This window comes from Argiope bruennichi, chromosome X2 (assembly GCF_947563725.1).
Source record: "Argiope bruennichi chromosome X2, qqArgBrue1.1, whole genome shotgun sequence".
NCBI lineage: Eukaryota > Metazoa > Arthropoda > Arachnida > Araneae > Araneidae > Argiope > Argiope bruennichi.
The window spans coordinates 89,662,144-89,680,978 of NC_079163.1; the positions used below are offsets into that span (position 1 = coordinate 89,662,144).

An 18,835-nucleotide genomic window follows, 5' to 3' on the forward strand; every position below is an offset into this window, starting at 1 on the left:
TTCGTTTGGACGTTTTTTCGCTTTACGGAAATTATTTAAAACTTCTTGTGGGGTGGATTGAAATTCTTTTAACACTAATTCCTTTAATTTTTCATTCATACACAATTCATCCTCATTTAAATATATCATTAAATTGGCAACTTTTTCGCCTAAAATATTTAATAGGATCTCTGACTTGAATTGTTCCGGGACATTTTTGGTTTTAAAAGCTCTTTCAAGCGATTGGGAAAATAAATTATACGACTCTGCTCGTGTAGGAACTGGTATAGTTAAAGTTTTGACACTTTTTATCAAACTTTCTAAACTAAAATCGCTATTTGTCACATTAACCTTTTGAGTTACATCTTTTTGTAAATTCGCAAGTTCAAGTTGTTTTTCTAATTGCGCGAGTTTAAGTTTTTCCAATTCTAGTTTCTGTGCTTCATTTTTCTCGTAATCTTTTTTCTTTTCAATTATTGACTCACCCACAGTTTTTAAAAATTCATAATTATCTTTATAAATCTCGCTCTTTCCAATTAAATCTTTAATAGTAATTACTTTGGCGCCCTAAGGAATATCAATTTCTAGTTCCTTGGCAACTTCAATTAATTCACTCTTTTTAGGTTTCGAAAACATTTTGAAAAGATAACTCTGAATATATGCAACTCATAAAAACGAAACTAATACACAAATTTGGAAAACAAAAGTGTACTCACAGTTACCTTGAAACCAAAACGTACACAATAATCCAATCATCGGATAGTCCAATCAAAGGAATTTGCACTTTATATCCATTGGAGATCACTCTAACGATTCAGAAATCACCGAGTACATTATCAAGTAAACACATGCGGCAAAACCGAAACACTTGCCGACTTTTTCACTAAACTCTCGATGGTTCAATACTGCGTAGTCGACGGACCACTTATGTAATTCTCTTCAAATAAAACTCATTTCTGTTTGATGAACACCATTTTATTTTCGGACACATTTTTTGTGCCTCTTCAGGTAGGCTGTTACAGATCAGGACACCGCTCACAATTGGTGTCACGTCTAGGTCACAGAATCGTTCTTACACACTAAACGTTAAGATTAAAAAAACTTATGCGACAGAAACGCCATCTATCGACGTGAAGCTGTAACACTTTGAAACAAAGCAAATGAATTTATAATTTCTGCTTTTGGAACTAAAAAAAAAATAGGAAGAAAGAAAATCAGGCTGAAACTAGATGTGCTACAAAACTTGAATGACCCGTTCTATAGCTGAAGATATTTTGCAAGACTTATAGAATAACAGAGCTGCCAACCCCACATAAAAAAATTTAGGAGCACAAGACTGGAAAAATAGGAGCAAATCTACGATGCCAAATTTTTACTAGTTATTCCCATGTACTCCCTTATTTTCACAGTTTTGACATAGATTTCTTTAAAGCAATGAAACTCAAAGAATGTTTAAATAAACTAAAGCAATTAACAAATTAAATTTATTTTATATATGAAGTACACACATAGATAACTTTACTTCTTAAATATAAAAACTGGTTCTTTAGCTGTAACTTTTCTTACTATGTATTATTTAAGAAGTTTACTGTAGTTAATAAATTTCTAAACATTTCAATTTTGATTGATATTACAAAGAGTTACCTTTTTATTGAGATTTCCAAATCATGCCTAAAAATATTTTTATAGAAATATTTATAAAATATTTTTTTCTCCGCATTGAGAGCGCCCCCGGATTCTAAGCGCAAGTCTAGCAACTGACGAAAAGCAAACCGCATTCAGTATCGGAAACGATAATTTTTCAAAACCGAAAGGAGTATTTAAAAAAAAAAAAAAAAAAAAAAAAAGCATTTGGCAAGCAGATTATTCAAATTACATAGGGAGAGTGGAAAATACAAAAATAAAACCGTCAAACTTTAAAAAATTGGAGTTTTCTGATAATTTTTGGATTACCGGAGTAAGCTGATAAAAATCGGAGTACTTGGCAGGTCTGGAATAAGCAAGCATATATGCAAGACAAATAATCCATCAATAAATTGGTAATTTATTTGATTTGTTGAATAATGAATTGCAAAAAGATTTTTCAACGTAGTAAATAAATGTGAATAGTTGTGTGAAGCCTTTTTTAATCTAATATGTATTATTTATTCTAAAGTTTGCCAGCAAGAAGAGATTATTATACTTCAGGTTTTTAGAAAATGGGAACCGTTGTAAAGTTTTTGAAGAACCATGTGTCTATAGAATGTAATCATTTTTGAATAGACAATGGAACTAAGAAGCACTTTGGTATTCTATGTCAAAAAGGGCAATTTGTGACAATGAAATGTAAATGCAATTAAGATCCTATATACCATGCATAGGCATTTCCTGTCAGATCCAAACCATACAACTATTTTCTTCTGTATGGACTGCCCATTTTTAGGTCATTCGCTATTTCGAAATTTTTCAGTATTGTAAAAATTGGCATTGTTGGAGATCTAAAACTGTAAATAGCATCTCTTTGATTTTTCAAACAAAGATTTGTTTGTCAATATCAGAAAAGCCCATACTGGTTACACGGGGACAGAATTTTTAAAATCTTATTAATCAGAAAAGTTTCGGAAAAACAGCCAAGAGATTTGAAACAAGAATGTCGGGGTTTTGTATGTATTTTCATTCATAAAGTTTTCGATAATTTGCTTCTCAGCTATGTACTTATCAGAAGTTTGAGTGTTTAGATCTAAAGAGATTAGTCAAACAAGCCCTGCTGTATCGAGATGAAAGTCATTCTTTCTATTCTTGTGAATTGCAAGTACCTACAAGAAAAAGAATTTGATTATATTTTTAATAGAATTCAACTCCTTTTTGAATGTGATTTGTAATTTAGTACAATGTGAGGAGTTCCAAGTATTCAAAAAATGAATTGATAAATTTTTATCAAAGTGTTGAAGAGGTGAAAAGTCTTCACGGAAATTGTGGAATGTAATTAAGATTCTGATTGTAATATTCTCTGGGAAAACCATAGTTGATATGGAATTTCTGTGAAATAAAAATATTGAGGTTGAAAAACTGAAAAAAGAAATATATGTAAAACATTTGGTTTCAATTGAATTGGGAGAGGAGGGGAAATGCAGTGGAGTCAAAAATTTTAAATTCGCAAAAGAACTTTTATATGCAATGAATGCCAATTTTAAATGTGTTGAAAAAAGGCACATGCCAAGATTATAATCTTAAAAGTGTGGAAAGGTTAAGAATGGGGAATGTATAGCAGGTAAACTTAATGATTTAAATAAAAAAGGATGCAGATTGAAGAGATGATTTTCAAACTATAGAGAGTTATGAGCAAATTAATTGAAAAGGTTGGATGCAATATATTTTTCAGTGCATAGCAGAATCAAGTAATTTTAGGATTTGTCAGTGTAATTTGAATTTATTTTTATTACACTTTGTTTCCTTTTCATTTATTTAAATATAAATAATTTCTTGATTTATATTTGTCTCTTACATTTTCCTCTTCACTCTGCCAAGCACTGATTAAAAGTAAGGGTTTTCTTATGGAATTAAAAATGTTTAATGAATTTTGTTTAATCTAATTTGTGAAATCAGAATCTTTTAATAGTTGTTGTGGAATAGGCTTCTAATAATTGCTATGTGGTGGTTAGCGGTAAAAGCACTTGCATCATGATCTCAAAACCCACTTTGATCTGCAAATTTTACTTTTTTAAATGTAGATGAGCATAGCAAAACCCCTTAGATATCTTCCCTTTAAAAGTAATAAGTACGAAAATAATCATGCATTTGAAAATTGATAGTGCAGATGTTTTATTTAAATTTATTTTTTGCATTTTTATATCTAAAGTATGCAACTTGACAGTCCTTGAATTTTCTAAGCAAGTCCTTAATTCCCTCCCTAATAGTAGAAACCTTAGAAGAAAAATGTGTATGTGACAAAAGGTAGCAACATTATGATATCAAGATAAACTATTTGGGGATACCTTACGAATTGCATTTTTTAAATATTTTTCTTCGGTCTTAATTTTTGTTTGCATAATTTAATGAATATCAAAAATTCATATTTTTTTTTAAGATTTTCTAATTTACAGATTGTGAAATGGATATTATGCATAAGGCTTGGAGAAAAAAACCATTGAAATATAATTATAAACTTATCTGTTCTAGAAACAGTTAACAATTCTTATTGCATGGATTGTAAGAAATTGGCATTAAACTTTTGATGAATATTTATATTCTAAATATATGTATATATAATTTTTTCCATGAAATATGTTGAGTTTAAAAACTATCCATTTATGATGAAATGCAATATTTAAGATGTACAATAAGTATTAAGTACAGTTAAGTTAGTACTTATGATTAACTATGCAATTTCAATAAGTATATAATTTAAGCTGCTTTAAGGGATAAGTTTTTAAAATATTTAAGTTTAAATTTGTTTGTTTTTTCAAATGATATTATTAATATATAATTTGTGTCTGTGTATTTCATTCATTTCTATTGTGACATCATAAATGGTGTTTAATGCATTACTTTTAAAATACTGAATTACTGCTGCTATAAAATGTAAAAAACTATACGCGTAAGGCATTCAGTTTCTCTGACATGAGATTTATAAAAGATTTTCTGTATTATTTAATCCTTTTTGAAATCTCATTTTTTTTTTTTTTTTTTTTTTTTAGATAGTTATATTTGCTTATTCTTTTTCAGGCATCGTAGGAGATTAGATGCTAATTCTAAACGCTCATATACTGAAGATGAACTTCAAGCTGCATTGAGAGATATCCAAAGTGGTAAACTGGGTACTAGAAGAGCAGCTGTGATATATGGCATTCCTCGCTCAACTTTGAGAAATAAAGTTTACAAATTGGCCAATGAATCTAAGAGTCGGGCTCATGGCCGAAGAATTCAGCCTAGTGAAAGTATTGCAAAAAATAGAGAGCAGAACAAAAGTTTTAATCTTAACACAGAATTAGAAGTTCCAGTGTATGACAGTGAGAATAATAAACATAATGTGTCCTCTGCAAGTGAATCACTCCGTCAGTTATTAAAACACACTATTACTCAGAAAGTTCAAAGTGCTTCAAAAGTCTCTGAGAATAAACTAAATAGTGATAATAGTATTCATATCGCCCGTATGTCTGATGTTGATTCCATGGATGAATTGCAAGTGTTTAGTAGTCTAGAATACAGTCAAACTCTTGCCCCAGTTTTATCGCATGTGAGTAGTTTTCTTTTAAATTTGAATTATTAATTTTTAAATTCTATAAATTTAAGTTGTAATAAAAGTTATCTTATTTTTTAATATGTCAGTTTTGCATTAATAAGCATTTTAAACAGCTTCACCTTCTTTTGCATACTTAATCTTGGGTGTGGTGGTTTAAATTTAAGAATTTGTAATTTCATTAAAAAAAATTTTTAATGTTCATCCATTACTTATTAAAATATTAAACGCAAATTACTAGTTTAGCTTTTTCGAAAAAGATTGTGAGGAAATTTAATCCAAAGAATTGTTCTTAGTTAAAGCATTTAAAAAAAATAAAAGCATGTTAAATTTTAAATCATCTCTTCCCAAAAAAATTTTAGCTATATAATTTTAAAAAATTGATTTGCTAAAACGTGTTTGAAAATTTTCTTGAATTTTTTTGCTGATGATTGGAATTTAAAATTGCATGAATTTCAACTGCTATTCATAAATGTCCAATATTTAATTTTCCAAATTAAACTAGCCATCACTGGCAACCAGTTTATTCATCCAGATTTAGTTTTTAGTCTATTAATCCAGAAAGAAATTTTTTCAATTCCATTTGATATTTCATAGGGTTGAAAAACATGAATTTAATTGAATTAATCAAAAGAAATACTGCACATGTACATTAATAAGAGTATTTACTAGGAAATAAAGCAGAAGTGAAAATCCTATATTGCAGTTACTGTACAAATAAAACAATTGTTATATTTTAATTTTAACATCAAAAAGATGTGATTGAATGTTTTGTAGGATAAATTTAGATTTCATCATAACATTACTGGTTACATATTAAATTTAAAAAAATTGTGTAGAAATGAAATTGATAAAATTGAAATGGTAAAATTTTTATTTTTAAGATAGTGCAAAAACCCTTTTTATGAGAAAATAAATTTGGAAGATATGGAAATCAATTTCCATAGCTAAGTCATAGTTATTACCCTTCTGGGGGCAGATTAGCTTATTTTCATACTCAAACTGTTTCTTGATTTTTTTTTTTTCTAGCACCTTCTTTCCTCTGATTGAATAGAATTTTTGATAATAACCTACTTCAGAATATTTCTAATGATATTTTGCAACTCCATTAAGTATCAAAGTGTTGTATTAAGTGCAGTTGTAAAAATGGTCAATAAAACAATTTAAGAATTTATTCAGCAATTTCTATGCATTGAACTGTTGCCATTCAACAATAAGTTATAAGAGATTTTTGTGTTGCATATGTTGTCTGCCTACATATATAAAACACTGTCTTAGTAAGTTTTCATTGCAAGTTCTTTATCTTTCTTGTGGAAAGTGATTATTACTTGTATGTTTTGTTTTTTCTGCAACTGTTTTTGGTTGTAACATTTTGGCATGGAAGCTTTTACATTTCATTAAATTCACCCTCTTGTTTTTAAGTGCAGCACTGCTTTTTAAAACCAGTATTTGTAATTTTTTAGAATTTTGAAAATTAAATTTGAATGGTTTGTTATTCAGGTGTTATTTTATCATTGTTGAAATTTCACATCTGGAGACGTTTTCTGTGGAAACTGTTCATCATTTTAGGATTAGAATTTTATCATTCTTGAGATCAATGCAAATCTACATAATTTTTTTTTGGGGGGGGACACATATAATACACAAGAAAAAACTGCACTAGGTGTGTAGATTGTCATTATACAGCCGTCTCTAAAATGAAGAGTTTCAAATTCATTGGACATAGCATCATCATGCTGAAAGCTGTTCAGAGTCCGAGTAATGCAGGGTTGAAAGAACAAGTGTTTGATTACATTTTTGGATCAGGTGCTCATTTCAATGCTGAAATTTGAAGATTATTTTATTTTCTTTCTCGCCTTTTGCTTCATCTGATCAGGAATGAAGGGAAGCAACTCCTCACAATTTTGAGCTTAAGGAAAAAAATATTATTAACTCTTTGTGAAGATAGCCATTTTATTTTCATGATCTTTCTAACATTCCTTTGTTTTCTTTTTTGATAATTCTTGTTTTCTTACATCAGAATGACGACTATCATTTCTGATACTTCGGAATTGTGAGACATTAATAATAATAATAATAATAATTGTGACTTTCTGAGAAAAGAAATTGACTTAAAATTTGAAGCAAATGAAATTGATGTATTTATGTTGGAGAAAGTATAGAAAAGTGTTGATGTCAGTAGAAAAGTATTGTGCTCCCCCCCCCCCCCAATGACTTTATTTTATCAAGGTAAAAGAGAATTTGGCATAAAATTGATCATATGAAAGTGAAAAAGTACACAAAGAAGTGTTTACAAAGAAGGCAAAATTTTTTTATCAAACTTTTTTTCTGAGCTGATCATCTTTGGTAGCAGAAACAATAAGTCATATTCCTATGCAGATTAGTGTCCCTTTTTATCATAGAATTTTAAATATATCAATCTCTAATTTGAGGTGTTATTGCTGAATATGATTTTTCATTTTGTTAGTATGGCCATAGCTAAAGGTTAAACTTTGAAATTATTTGTCATTTAAGTAAAAATTGTACATTATTCAAAATAAAATTTGGTATATCTTGTTATTTCTTTTTATTTTTTGGAGCTGAGAATCTATTTTTTAGAAGACATCCATGCCAATTATGTGATTTTCATAGGAGTTGGAGGGTTCGGACAATCCATGCAGTTGCATTATCTATCATCTTCTCTAATGGGGGTTTGAATTGAGCCACCTCTTCTTAGCATTTCTATTATTAACATTTCTATTCTATTCATTATTATTATTAGAATCCTGTCTGCTCAAAAGAGTCACTTTATTGACATTGTATGTTTTTTTATGGGTTTAGTTGTAACAAATGAAAAAAAAAAAGAGTAACCTCTCGTTTTGAATAGGTTTTAATTTTAAGCATTTAGCTAATGATCTCGTGTACCAAATTCTCCAATTCCCATTGTCACCTAAAATTCTCGTAACTTTACTTGTACAGGGGGCCATAAAATAACTTTCCCCATTTGGCGGCATCAGCAGCTAAAACGAATGAATGAAATGGGACCATATTTCATATACAGACTGTGGAAAGCATGGGAAGATGAATTCCGCAGAAAAAAAAATAGTATCAAATGCTGCCGATAGAAGAAATCCTGGCGCTGTGGGAGTACAGTTATGAATGAATTCATGAAACTCGCAGAAAATAAACTTTTATTCATCAATATTAAGGTCCCCTGGATTCCATGCAGCATTTTAAATATTCTGACCTTCCCTGTGTACAATATATTGCATATGGTGAATGACATTCTCCACTGCTGCGTGCAAACTGTCAGTTTTGATATTCATTACAGCCCATCTTATATTCTGTTTCAAGACATGCAGGTTTGGGTTTACTTAAGAGCTGCCATGACATTGCACTGTCTAGTGCAGACCAGTCTTAGCAGTAAAACATGCTGAGATAATATAGGACCCGTATCAAGAGCACATCAATAATCAAGAATGAACTGCTAACAGATCTTTTCCTCTTCACTTCTTACAAGGAACACATGGTGCTGCTGTCACGCACGCACTAGGAATTTTACATAATCCATCTCAAATTGTAAATTTTCTAGTTTGTATGTGCCGATATTTCTCCTATTGGCAATTTTTAATACTTTTTTTTTTCTGTTGAATTTATCTTTCAAAGCCCACCACAGTCTGTATATGAAATGTGGTTTCATTTCGTTCATTCATTTTAGCTGTAGATGCCACCAAATAGGAAAAGTTATTTTATGACCATCCTGTATTAGGTTTGCAAACATAACTGGTGCAAGTTAGTGGAATAGTTGATTTCAAACTGAGAAATTATTACACTCTACTGGCTCATCAATTTCTAATGGAAAATTCAATGTCTCCTTTTTCTGGTTGTAAAATGAACTAGTCAGTGGTGAGTTTTCCCACAGAAACAGTTCCTTGTGCTACATCCTTTAGTATTGCTTTTGGCAATAAATGCTTATCGCACAAGTTATTCTATTTTAAAATTTTCATTTTCTCATTAACAGAAAACTTAGGGCACCTATTTAAAGAATGGTTAGCTTTCATTTTCTCACATAGAATGAATTGATTTTCATTTTTAACTTTTGACACATAAATGTTTGAAATATATTTTTTAATTGGAATTACTTTTATTCCGATAATTTCTTTTATATCTATTTATTTTTCTGAGTAGTTTTGTAAAAGTTTTTTGGGGTTTGCATCCTTAGATGATAGGGTGTGTAGCATCATTAAAAGACCTTAAAAACTTTTTAGTTTTTATGGTCCTATTATGAGAAAACTGAACAGTTGGATGAGATGGATAGTGAAATTTTCAAAAAGAAACTGGAGATTTCATTTACTAGATAATAATAGAATAGAATTAGATTATAATAGAATTAGACATGAATAATAAATTTATATGTATATAGAATTTAGATGATTAATAAAATTTTGCATGTTTTTTTAATCCTAGATTTTTTTTTGCTTGTGCTCTTTACCTTCTTTTTTTTTTTTTTTTTTTTTTCCCCTGTTAAGGAATTGATTTTTTTCCTTAACATAGTTTAGTATAATATAATAATGTATTTCATATGTGGAGTGAAAGTGCTATAATTAGATTTTCACGAGGTATTTGCAGAAAAACATTTGCAGTAGTCACTGGTGGTATTTAGCAATTTTTTTAATGCTTTTATGCTCATCTTAGTAAATTTCATTGTAATTTAGTTCCATAATCAAAACTACTATAATAATGTTGGTCCTTAATTTTTTTCTATAAAAGTGCATATAGACTGCTTATTTTTTAAGATAAAGTTTGACTACTCAACCTGGATGAGAATTCAATGTTGCATTCCTTGCCTGGTTGCTACATTTTATACTTTCTCCTTGTTTAACTGTAATATGCATTTTTAATTTGCAACCTAGTATACTTCAGCGTTTATCTGCCACAATCAAATTGCTCTCCAAGTTGGCTCACATGTTTAGTTGTAGAATTCAAGAGCTGTGCATAACTAGATGCGAAGTGCACATAACTTTCATTTTGTGATTTATCTCTGTTTTGATATTAAGGTACTCTTAAGGAGTTTGTTAGAACTTCTTTAAAATAATAGGTTTATGTTTCTCATAATTACTTAACTATTCCTCAGTAATAGAAGCACATTAAATTTCCGGTCATGTCTCCCAATAATTTCAGAAGAATTTTGGTTTTTAATTCTTCATGTACGTTGTTCATTATAAAAGACTTCTCTAATGACTGAAAAAGCATGTTAAATTATTATTTTTTGGTCCACAAATTATGTTTTGGTATTATGCTTTTTTTGGTTCACTCTTTTTATTCAATTTTTGAGGATTAATTTTAAGTATTTCTCTCTCACTAGATTACATATGAGTCTTTGATAATTCCAATTCTTTATCTACCATGCTAGTTGAATTTTCTTTGATTCCTACTTCAATTCTTTGTCTAATTTTTCATTTGCTGGTTTTTTTCTTTTCTCCCCCCCCCCCGAAGTATGCCATTGATTACAGTTTGCTCAAAATCAATACCATTTTTATAAATAACACTATTTTCAGTTGGATTTTTATATCTGTAATTTTTAAGCCACTTGATTTATTTAAACCCAACTCACCAGTGGTGAAATTCGGCTCATCTCTCCTTAAATCTCTCATAACACATTTTCAAATTACTCTAAATATTTATCAAACCAAATATAAACAATTCAATGTCATCCTAATGCACACAATAGGACTGCCCCCTCAGGGGCTCACCTACTATAGGTGAGTACGGGTGTCCCAATCCCGAGGTACCCAGGGATCTTTACTCCCTTTATGATTTACTCTCCACTACGCCTTCTGCTGTCTCCTTTTTTTCTTTCCCTCGAGGGTAGGCGAGGGAGCTCTCCATGAGAAGCTGTCGCCGCTCTGTTTGCTTCCTGCTTCTCATGGACAGCTAATACCCCCACGTGTTTGCCGTGCGTGGCGACCCATTAGACGGGCGGTGCACTGTGGTCCCCAGTGTATCAATCGGCTGGTACCTAACCACCTAAGTGGTTAGTCTGCTAGGGATCAAGCGAAGGGGTTACTCCTTGGGCTTGGCGTTAAGGGTGGTCACTGTCCCCGGGGGTAACTCCCAGCGTATAGGTACCAGTTAGCATTATGGTAAGTGCTGAGGCTAGGAACATCTAGAGCCAGTTACTGCCATCCCTAGTAGGGCTCCGTGGTGGGCGATGCCGCTGGGCCTGAACCTCTATAAATATCATATGGGCCGCAAAAACTTTTCTAACTTCAGTGGACACCTCAATAATCAAGTCGAATCTAACAAATCTTTTGATACATTTTTTATTTTGAAACGTATTTCTACTACAAATGAGACTTTTCATACTGTTTCTCCGTTCTTGGTTGAGAAGGCGATATCTTCTAATCTTGGTAACACTAAGTCTATTCGTAAACTACGCTCAGGAGATCTGCTTATTGAGGTAGCAACTCGTAAGCAAGCAGAACAAATTCTTAAATTGAACTCTCTAAGCACTATCCCTGTTTCTGTTACTCCACATGCATCTCTTAACTCCTCAAAGGGTGTGATTTCTTGTGGAGAACTTTTTAATGTTCCGGTAGAGCAAATTTGTAAAGATTTCAAGGCAATTGGCGTTACACATGTGCGTCGGATCAAAATCAGAAAAAATGGAGAACTAATTGATACTAAGCATTTAATTCTCACTTTTCACTCTCCTAAAATACCCGAGTCAGTTAAAGCGGGGTACATGAAATTGGCAGTTAGACCATATTTTCCAAACCCCCTGCGGTGTTTTAAATGCCAGCGTTTTGGGCATTCACAAGCTTCCTGCCGTGGAACTCTTATTTGTGCCCGCTGTGCGGAAGCTGGTCATGACAGTTCTGCATGTACTAAACCAGAGAAATGCGTAAATTGCAAAGATTCTCATACTTCCTTTTCCCGTTCCTGTTCTGCGTGGAAATTTGAAAAAGAAGTGATTGCTGAGAAGGTAAAAAAAGATATTTCTTATATCGAAGCCAGACAGATTGTGAAGTCTCGCACTCGACCTCCAGGAGTCAGCTATGCATCTGTGGTGAATAAAACATTCGGAACCACAAGCACTCAGATCTTATCTGCAGTCCTATCATCCGATTCTGCTCGATTTAAAATATCGTACATACCTTCGGAGACCTGCCCTAGATATGACGAATCTTTTATAGCAGCATTCAATCCCAGTACATGTGGAGAGAAAACCGCTGAAATGCGTAAATCCACTGTCCCAGAATCTAATATAAGTTCATCTGATTGCTCTGGTTTTAAAAAAGTTAATAACAGGAAAAAGTTCAAAAAAGATTATAGGATTAATAAAGATAATCAAAAACTAAATATTAATAACGCACCGAAACATTATAAAACCTCGCATCTTTCAGAATCTCACAAGATGAACTTGGATAAAAAAGAGAGTGCAAAGTTCCATAAAACTTCACCTAGAAAGCCTCCCCTTTCCGCTTCAGTAGAGGGCAATTCTGGAACGAATGATGTAACAAGTGCTGCTTTGATTACAAACTCTCCAGCCCTTGTTTATTCAGCTGATACTGAGACTCGAATTTTAGCTGACCTTCCTTCGGGAAACTCCAGTGATCCATTACGTCAGGAATCGGATACTGACGCAGAAATGTGTTCTAGTGCATCGGAAGGTGATACACTGGAATATAATATGTCAGAAAACTTAGAGGATACATCTGAAGACACTAGTCCTCCAACTCCGCCTTTACCAACTACTACACGCAAACGGGAGAAAAGATACTCCCATATTATTATTCCAACAAAATATAAATAAATATATATCATCTTTTCAACCTTAGTTTTTTAAAATTATCGATTTCGTAGTTATCTGTCGGTTTTAAAATTTACATTTATTGTATGACGTTATGTACTCGGTTAATTCCTTTTAATCTTTGCCGTAAATTTATTCAAGTATTTCATATGTATAGTACTAGTTCTCAATGATTTTAGACATTTCTATTTATGTACTTAAGGAAAATTTATTTTAATATTTTTAAAATTTTATATATTTTATACCTTGATCCTGTTGATCTAACATATGTTTGGCGCAGCATAGCCAAACATGGCTCTTGCGCCAGTAAAATCAACTAACCAACCAACCACAATAGGACTGACTAATTAATGTTCACAATTGCCTTAAATCAACTAATACACTTACTTCAATGCAGTAGCATTAAGCTTTTATCATAAGAATATAATTAGCACAATAAGTTTTTATCTCAACACATTAACTAATGTAATAAGCAATCATCTGAACTCAGTCAACTCAAAGCAATTCCTTCACCACAGTTACCAAATCCCAATTAACAACATACAGATATGCAATTTAAATATAAAATTGTCACTAACTTAATTGAATTTGAAGCAATTAGTTTCAGAAATCTTCCTTTTTAAACACAAGATAAATCATTCTCAACACACCTCACAAGGCAGGGAGGGAGAGCTTTTACTCCACTTTGGATACCTTGTAGAAGAATCATTTCCTACTTCCTGGCTTGCATATCATGTTATATGTTTTTAAAGACAACTTTCTGTAATTCATGAAAATGTACTTTAGCCAAACTATAATTGTTTTGTGATTCTTCCAGATTAACTTTCCTTAACAATTTAGTTCCATATCTCCCATTTCCGAATTTTAATTCCCTTTCAAATAAATTCATCCAAATACTGTCAGTCACACTCAATTTTCCCTTATCTAATTCCTAAAATCTGAACATCTGCAATAGAGATAAGGAATGCATATCGATGCAGTGGAGATTAATCTATTCTCTTGTATCCCTTGTAACATGAAGTCAAAAATGGTTAAGACGTAAATCATGTTATTAAATGCACAGGATATTTACAGAAGGGAATAATGTACAGGAAAGTGTGTGGAGTGTGTACAAATAAAAGAACATACCGCACCACCTACTCATTTAACTCTATCATTCATAATAGAGTGTTTTCAGTATTGGCAAGTTATTTATCCCCTTCTGTAAAGAGAGATGTATTGGAACATCTTATTTCTTTAAATGTTGTAATAGTTTGAAAAACATTCTTAAAGAAATTAAGAATTTTTTGGAAATAGCAAGATTTTGTAAGAAAATCTTATGTATATTTTAATGGACTCTTTCAGGGTCATGAAAGCATCAAAAAGTAGTATTGAAACTAGAATTAGGAAAGAAAATTGACTTAATTTGTCGTTTATTGATGGTGATTCAACTCATCGCATCAACAGTGCCAAGATGTCTTGTTTGACTATTGGCTTGAGAATTTAATGAGAGATTTTTGATAATAATAAAAAAAAAAAAGTCAACTAACATTACTAAATATCTTAATGTGATATTTTCCATGTTGAATTTGAAACATGTTTATCTAGTAAATGTTGTTTCCCATTGTTGGCTGTCATGTTACGATGCAGCAATCAGTTTGTTACAACTAATTGAAGCTCTATCTCTTTTATATTATCCATCCCTCTGTAACATTGGCAAAATTGTGTATTTTTCTACAGTGTACTACAGTAGAGATTTATAAACATAGAAATGTTTAGGAGACAGCACACAGTCGAAGGAAAAACTGATGAAGTTTTCAAAAAATCTGACTGGCAGATGAAAAGTGAAGAAAAGATAGAAGTTGTATTACTGTAGTAGGAAGACTCTTACAAGTCTTAATTTTTCTGTTATAGCTTTGCCTCTATTAAAAAATATGTGTGAGTGTTTCAATATAAACAACCACTTATTCATAAGCTGTTTGCAGAACAAGGACAGTTATTTGTTTATCTTTTTCTTACTTTTTGCTGCGATGTAAAAGCTCAAAAGAATGTTTAACCATTGATTTAATGAATGGTAAAATCATATAGGTTTGAGTAAAATGTTTATAAGTGCTAGAACTGAATCTTTCATATTAAATTGCTTTAATGAGTGTATAAAGGAATTTCTTTATGAAGTTAAAAAGATCTAGCAAATGGTTCTGATTATTTGCTTAGCATCTCCTTGATTAGTCCAGCTGCTGGAGGGAAGGAAGTTACAATTAAGAAGCTAGAGAAGCTTCTATTTTTTTATAAAATGTTTTGACAAGTTGAAAATAAAGAGAATTATACACCAGAAATTCACTAAAATCAAATTGATTTTAAAAGACTGCCCCCTATTGATGATTCAGAAAACTTATTCCCATAGACATTTGATGTCTAAATTATTCACTGTTAAAAAAATACATTAGTCTCAGTAAGATGGTAAAAGATATAATTACATGGTCCTCATTGAACATATTGTCAGATCTAATTGATGAAATATCAGGAAGAAATGAATATTGAAAAAATTTTCTTCAATTCAGACTGTAAAATACAAAATAACATTTCAAAGAGAAATTTGCTGTTGAATATTTTAGAAAAATATTTTTTGCTTGATGCCTTTAATAGTAGCTTGTGTGAAAATTTAAAATCATCAGGAAAATATTGCTTAAAGGTGCCTGGAAAACAACAATTGGGGGGAAGGAGAGAACAGCCTCCTCATCGATGAAAGAAAGCAATAAAATAAATTGGAAATTTGAGGTAAACAGCAGATTCAAGCATAAAAGAAAGCTTGAACTTTTTTCTCAAAGAATAAACAAATTTTATATAACAACTTAAAAATAATATATAAATTAAGTTTTTATATGACCATATTTTCTTAATGAGAATTTACAATTTTTTTTGTGTCATTTTTACCTTAGTTTTTAGTTTAACAAAACTTATGAAGTAATTTATTTTTCACCCATTATTTTGCTTTTAAATAATGATAACTCTACAACATTTTTAAAAATTCTACAACTTTTTGTATAAATTTACTTATTATTCATTCAATTTATTTTACTTCTCCATGTTTATATTTGACATGATTCATTATTTACGAAGTTCCGTTGGTTTGTTTTCAAGCTTGTTTCATACCTGCATATGAAAAAGTTTGTGAATTCTTTGCAAGTGGCTTTATTTCATTTTTGCTAATTATTGCCTTCAGTCTTACTGCATGTTGTATTTTGGTAAATTTGATTTAAAATTTTGCTTCTAAGCTGCCGAACTGTGGCATACAAAACTTGTACAAGTGTTATGTTTATGTAAAACTCTTAACTAATTAATGATTTATTCTAATCTATTTATAATAGAGATTTTATCCTTCGTGTTGATGTTGCTTGGACATTAAAGAGAAATGGAAATATTTAACAACCATGATATTTATTTTCGGCTATTTGTTCTAAATTGTTTTATATACATTTGAGTTATAATGTGTAAAATTAAATTCATTAGAAAATCATCAAGTGCATTAGTGATTCATTAAATGTGACTGCTGGACATTTATATAGTTTTTTTTTTTTAATCTTTAAATAGGTATTCTCAGATATACAACACTTAGCCCTAGTGAAGTCTAAAGAAAATATCCATTGTACCAGCCAATCACTTTCTGCCTTAAAAGATGACTTGAAGTTACCTCTTTTACCTGATATAATTCGCCGATTAGCTGAAGAACGAATGGAATTCGAGAAAGATCCCCACAAAGACTCAGATGTCGATAACCACGGTGAATTGACTGAATTGCCATCATCTGGTACTTTGTCATCTAATGTGATACTGAAAGTTCCGTCCTTTAAACCTGCTAAATCTCCACCCATGAGCAATGAAACAGATGATCCTTGTCTCCCTGTTGTATCTTCCTCATCTCCTCCGCCAGGAACTTCTAGTCACTCACACTCAGGGAACAAAGGGATTACTGTTACTCTCAAGGAGCTCATTTCTAGGAGCATTAGTCAGAAAATTAGCAACAGTCTTAAGGATAGAGTCGTTGATGATGATCCTAGTGTTGAATTTTCTTACAGCATGTCTAACATGGACAGTCCAGCCTGTAATTTACCTTGGGGTGTTGAAAGTTCATCGAAAGAGGGAAAAGAGGTCTTATCAAATACAAACAACTCCTCAAATTCTTCTGACAGCTCCAAATCTGAAAAGCGCACTCGCCCCAAAAGGGGACGTTATCGTAACTATGATCGTGATAATTTGGCTCGTGCTGTTAGAGCAGTTCAAAAAGGAGAAATGAGTGTACATCGAGCTGGAACATTTTATGGTGTTCCACATTCAACTTTGGAATATAAAGTTAAAGAACGTCATTTATTAAGGCCTAGAAAGAGGGATGTTTTTAATAGTACTGCTATATCTGATGCATCTGAACCTGTCTCCACTTCAAAATTAAATAGTTTTTCTGTTGAAAATAGTATGAGTGTTAAAAATTTAAAGAATAATATTAATCAAATAGCTATAGAAGCATCAAATGGATTATCAACTGATTCAGAACAACCTCACCGTCCAACAATGGGCTCTTACCCGTCCCCTTTATCATTGTGGCAGAGCATGAGCATGCCTTTTCTGTCTCTGGATTTTTCACAGTTAGGTTCAAATAATTTTTTTGCATCTCAGATGATGCGTAAGCTTCAAGAGAATGCTAGACTTCATGAAGAAATGCAGAAAAAGCGAAAAGGTCAAGATTTTGGCCTAATAGAAAACCTAATAAAATCAACTCTTGAAAGATCTATGTCTCCAGATAGTAAATCGCCATTGCTTTTATCTGCTGATTCTGTAGAATCTTTATCAGGCTATAAAGGAAACGAAGATATTAAAGATAAATAATATTTTGACCAAAGTTCAGTGATTTAGCTGCTAGACATTGCAGTGCTTTATGCACTCTAAACAGCTTCTGTTTGTGAAGGAATTAGTTCTTGTCTGTTTCAAGGGTGCCTTTTAATTAGGCCTAATTGTCTCCTGGTCTGAGGTGTCCAAGCTAGTCTTTAAACTGCTGTGATCTAAATGAACTGGATTGACTACATTTATGCATCTTCCTAGAAGAAAGAAATGTGTTTATATATTGAAACATAAATTTTACATTTTGGAACAAAAAGGACCGTATATACAAAATGGAAGAAATATATATTAAGTAAAATATTACTTATGCATAATGCCTTGGTTATGAAGAAAAGCTCTTTAATTGTACATATATTAGAAATAATAAATTCGAAATATATTCAGTTTTACATGTCATGTGGTCTAAAATGCATTTGCTTTTGCATATTTATCCTTTTAAATTCCTTCAACAAACTTCAGAGGCTGGAAAAAGAAAGTGCATTATTTTTGTTAAACTATGTTGTATATGTTAATTAATGTAGCATTTGATACAGTGTTTTTCGAAAACTGATTCAGTAATTTTCATTTGTTCTTATGCTACATTTCTATTAAATGCCGGAGAAAATACTTTGTATTGTATAATGAAACATTTTTTTTTTTGTCAGTATTATCTTTTAAAAAAATAATGCTTCATTTGATGAATTTACTTTTTTTTTTTTTTCCCCCTTAAGTAAAAAAGGGCAGTATTTTATTATTTTAACTGATCAGATTAAACATTAAGAAATCTGTTAGTTTTGAAAGTATTTATTTACCTGAAATTTAGTAAAAGACAAAAGTCTCAAGATATCTCTTAGGTTGTCAAACAATTTAATATTCAACTATATCAATTGTTTCCTTAATTGCTTCTTTCATTTTTTTTAGTTAAATTTTCAATTCAATTTTTTTTAACTTCAAATAAGGTTTCATATCTAATCTTTCTTTGTTAATTTTAAAAT

General features: G+C 31.1%; 1 protein-coding gene across 1 annotated transcript in view; it reads left to right on the forward strand.

Moving 5' to 3' along the window:
• The window catches only part of LOC129960519 (mushroom body large-type Kenyon cell-specific protein 1-like), a 53,830-nt gene extending 35,197 nt beyond the window's left edge, over window positions 1-18,633 (forward strand). Inside the window, exons 6-7 of the mRNA XM_056074003.1 lie at window positions 4,684-5,194; window positions 16,560-18,633. Of these exons, the coding sequence (XP_055929978.1) occupies window positions 4,684-5,194; window positions 16,560-17,849 (1,801 nt within the window). The 3' untranslated portion in view covers window positions 17,850-18,633. The remainder of the gene's footprint in view (window positions 1-4,683; window positions 5,195-16,559) is intronic.
• The last annotated feature ends 202 nt before the right edge of the window (window positions 18,634-18,835 follow it).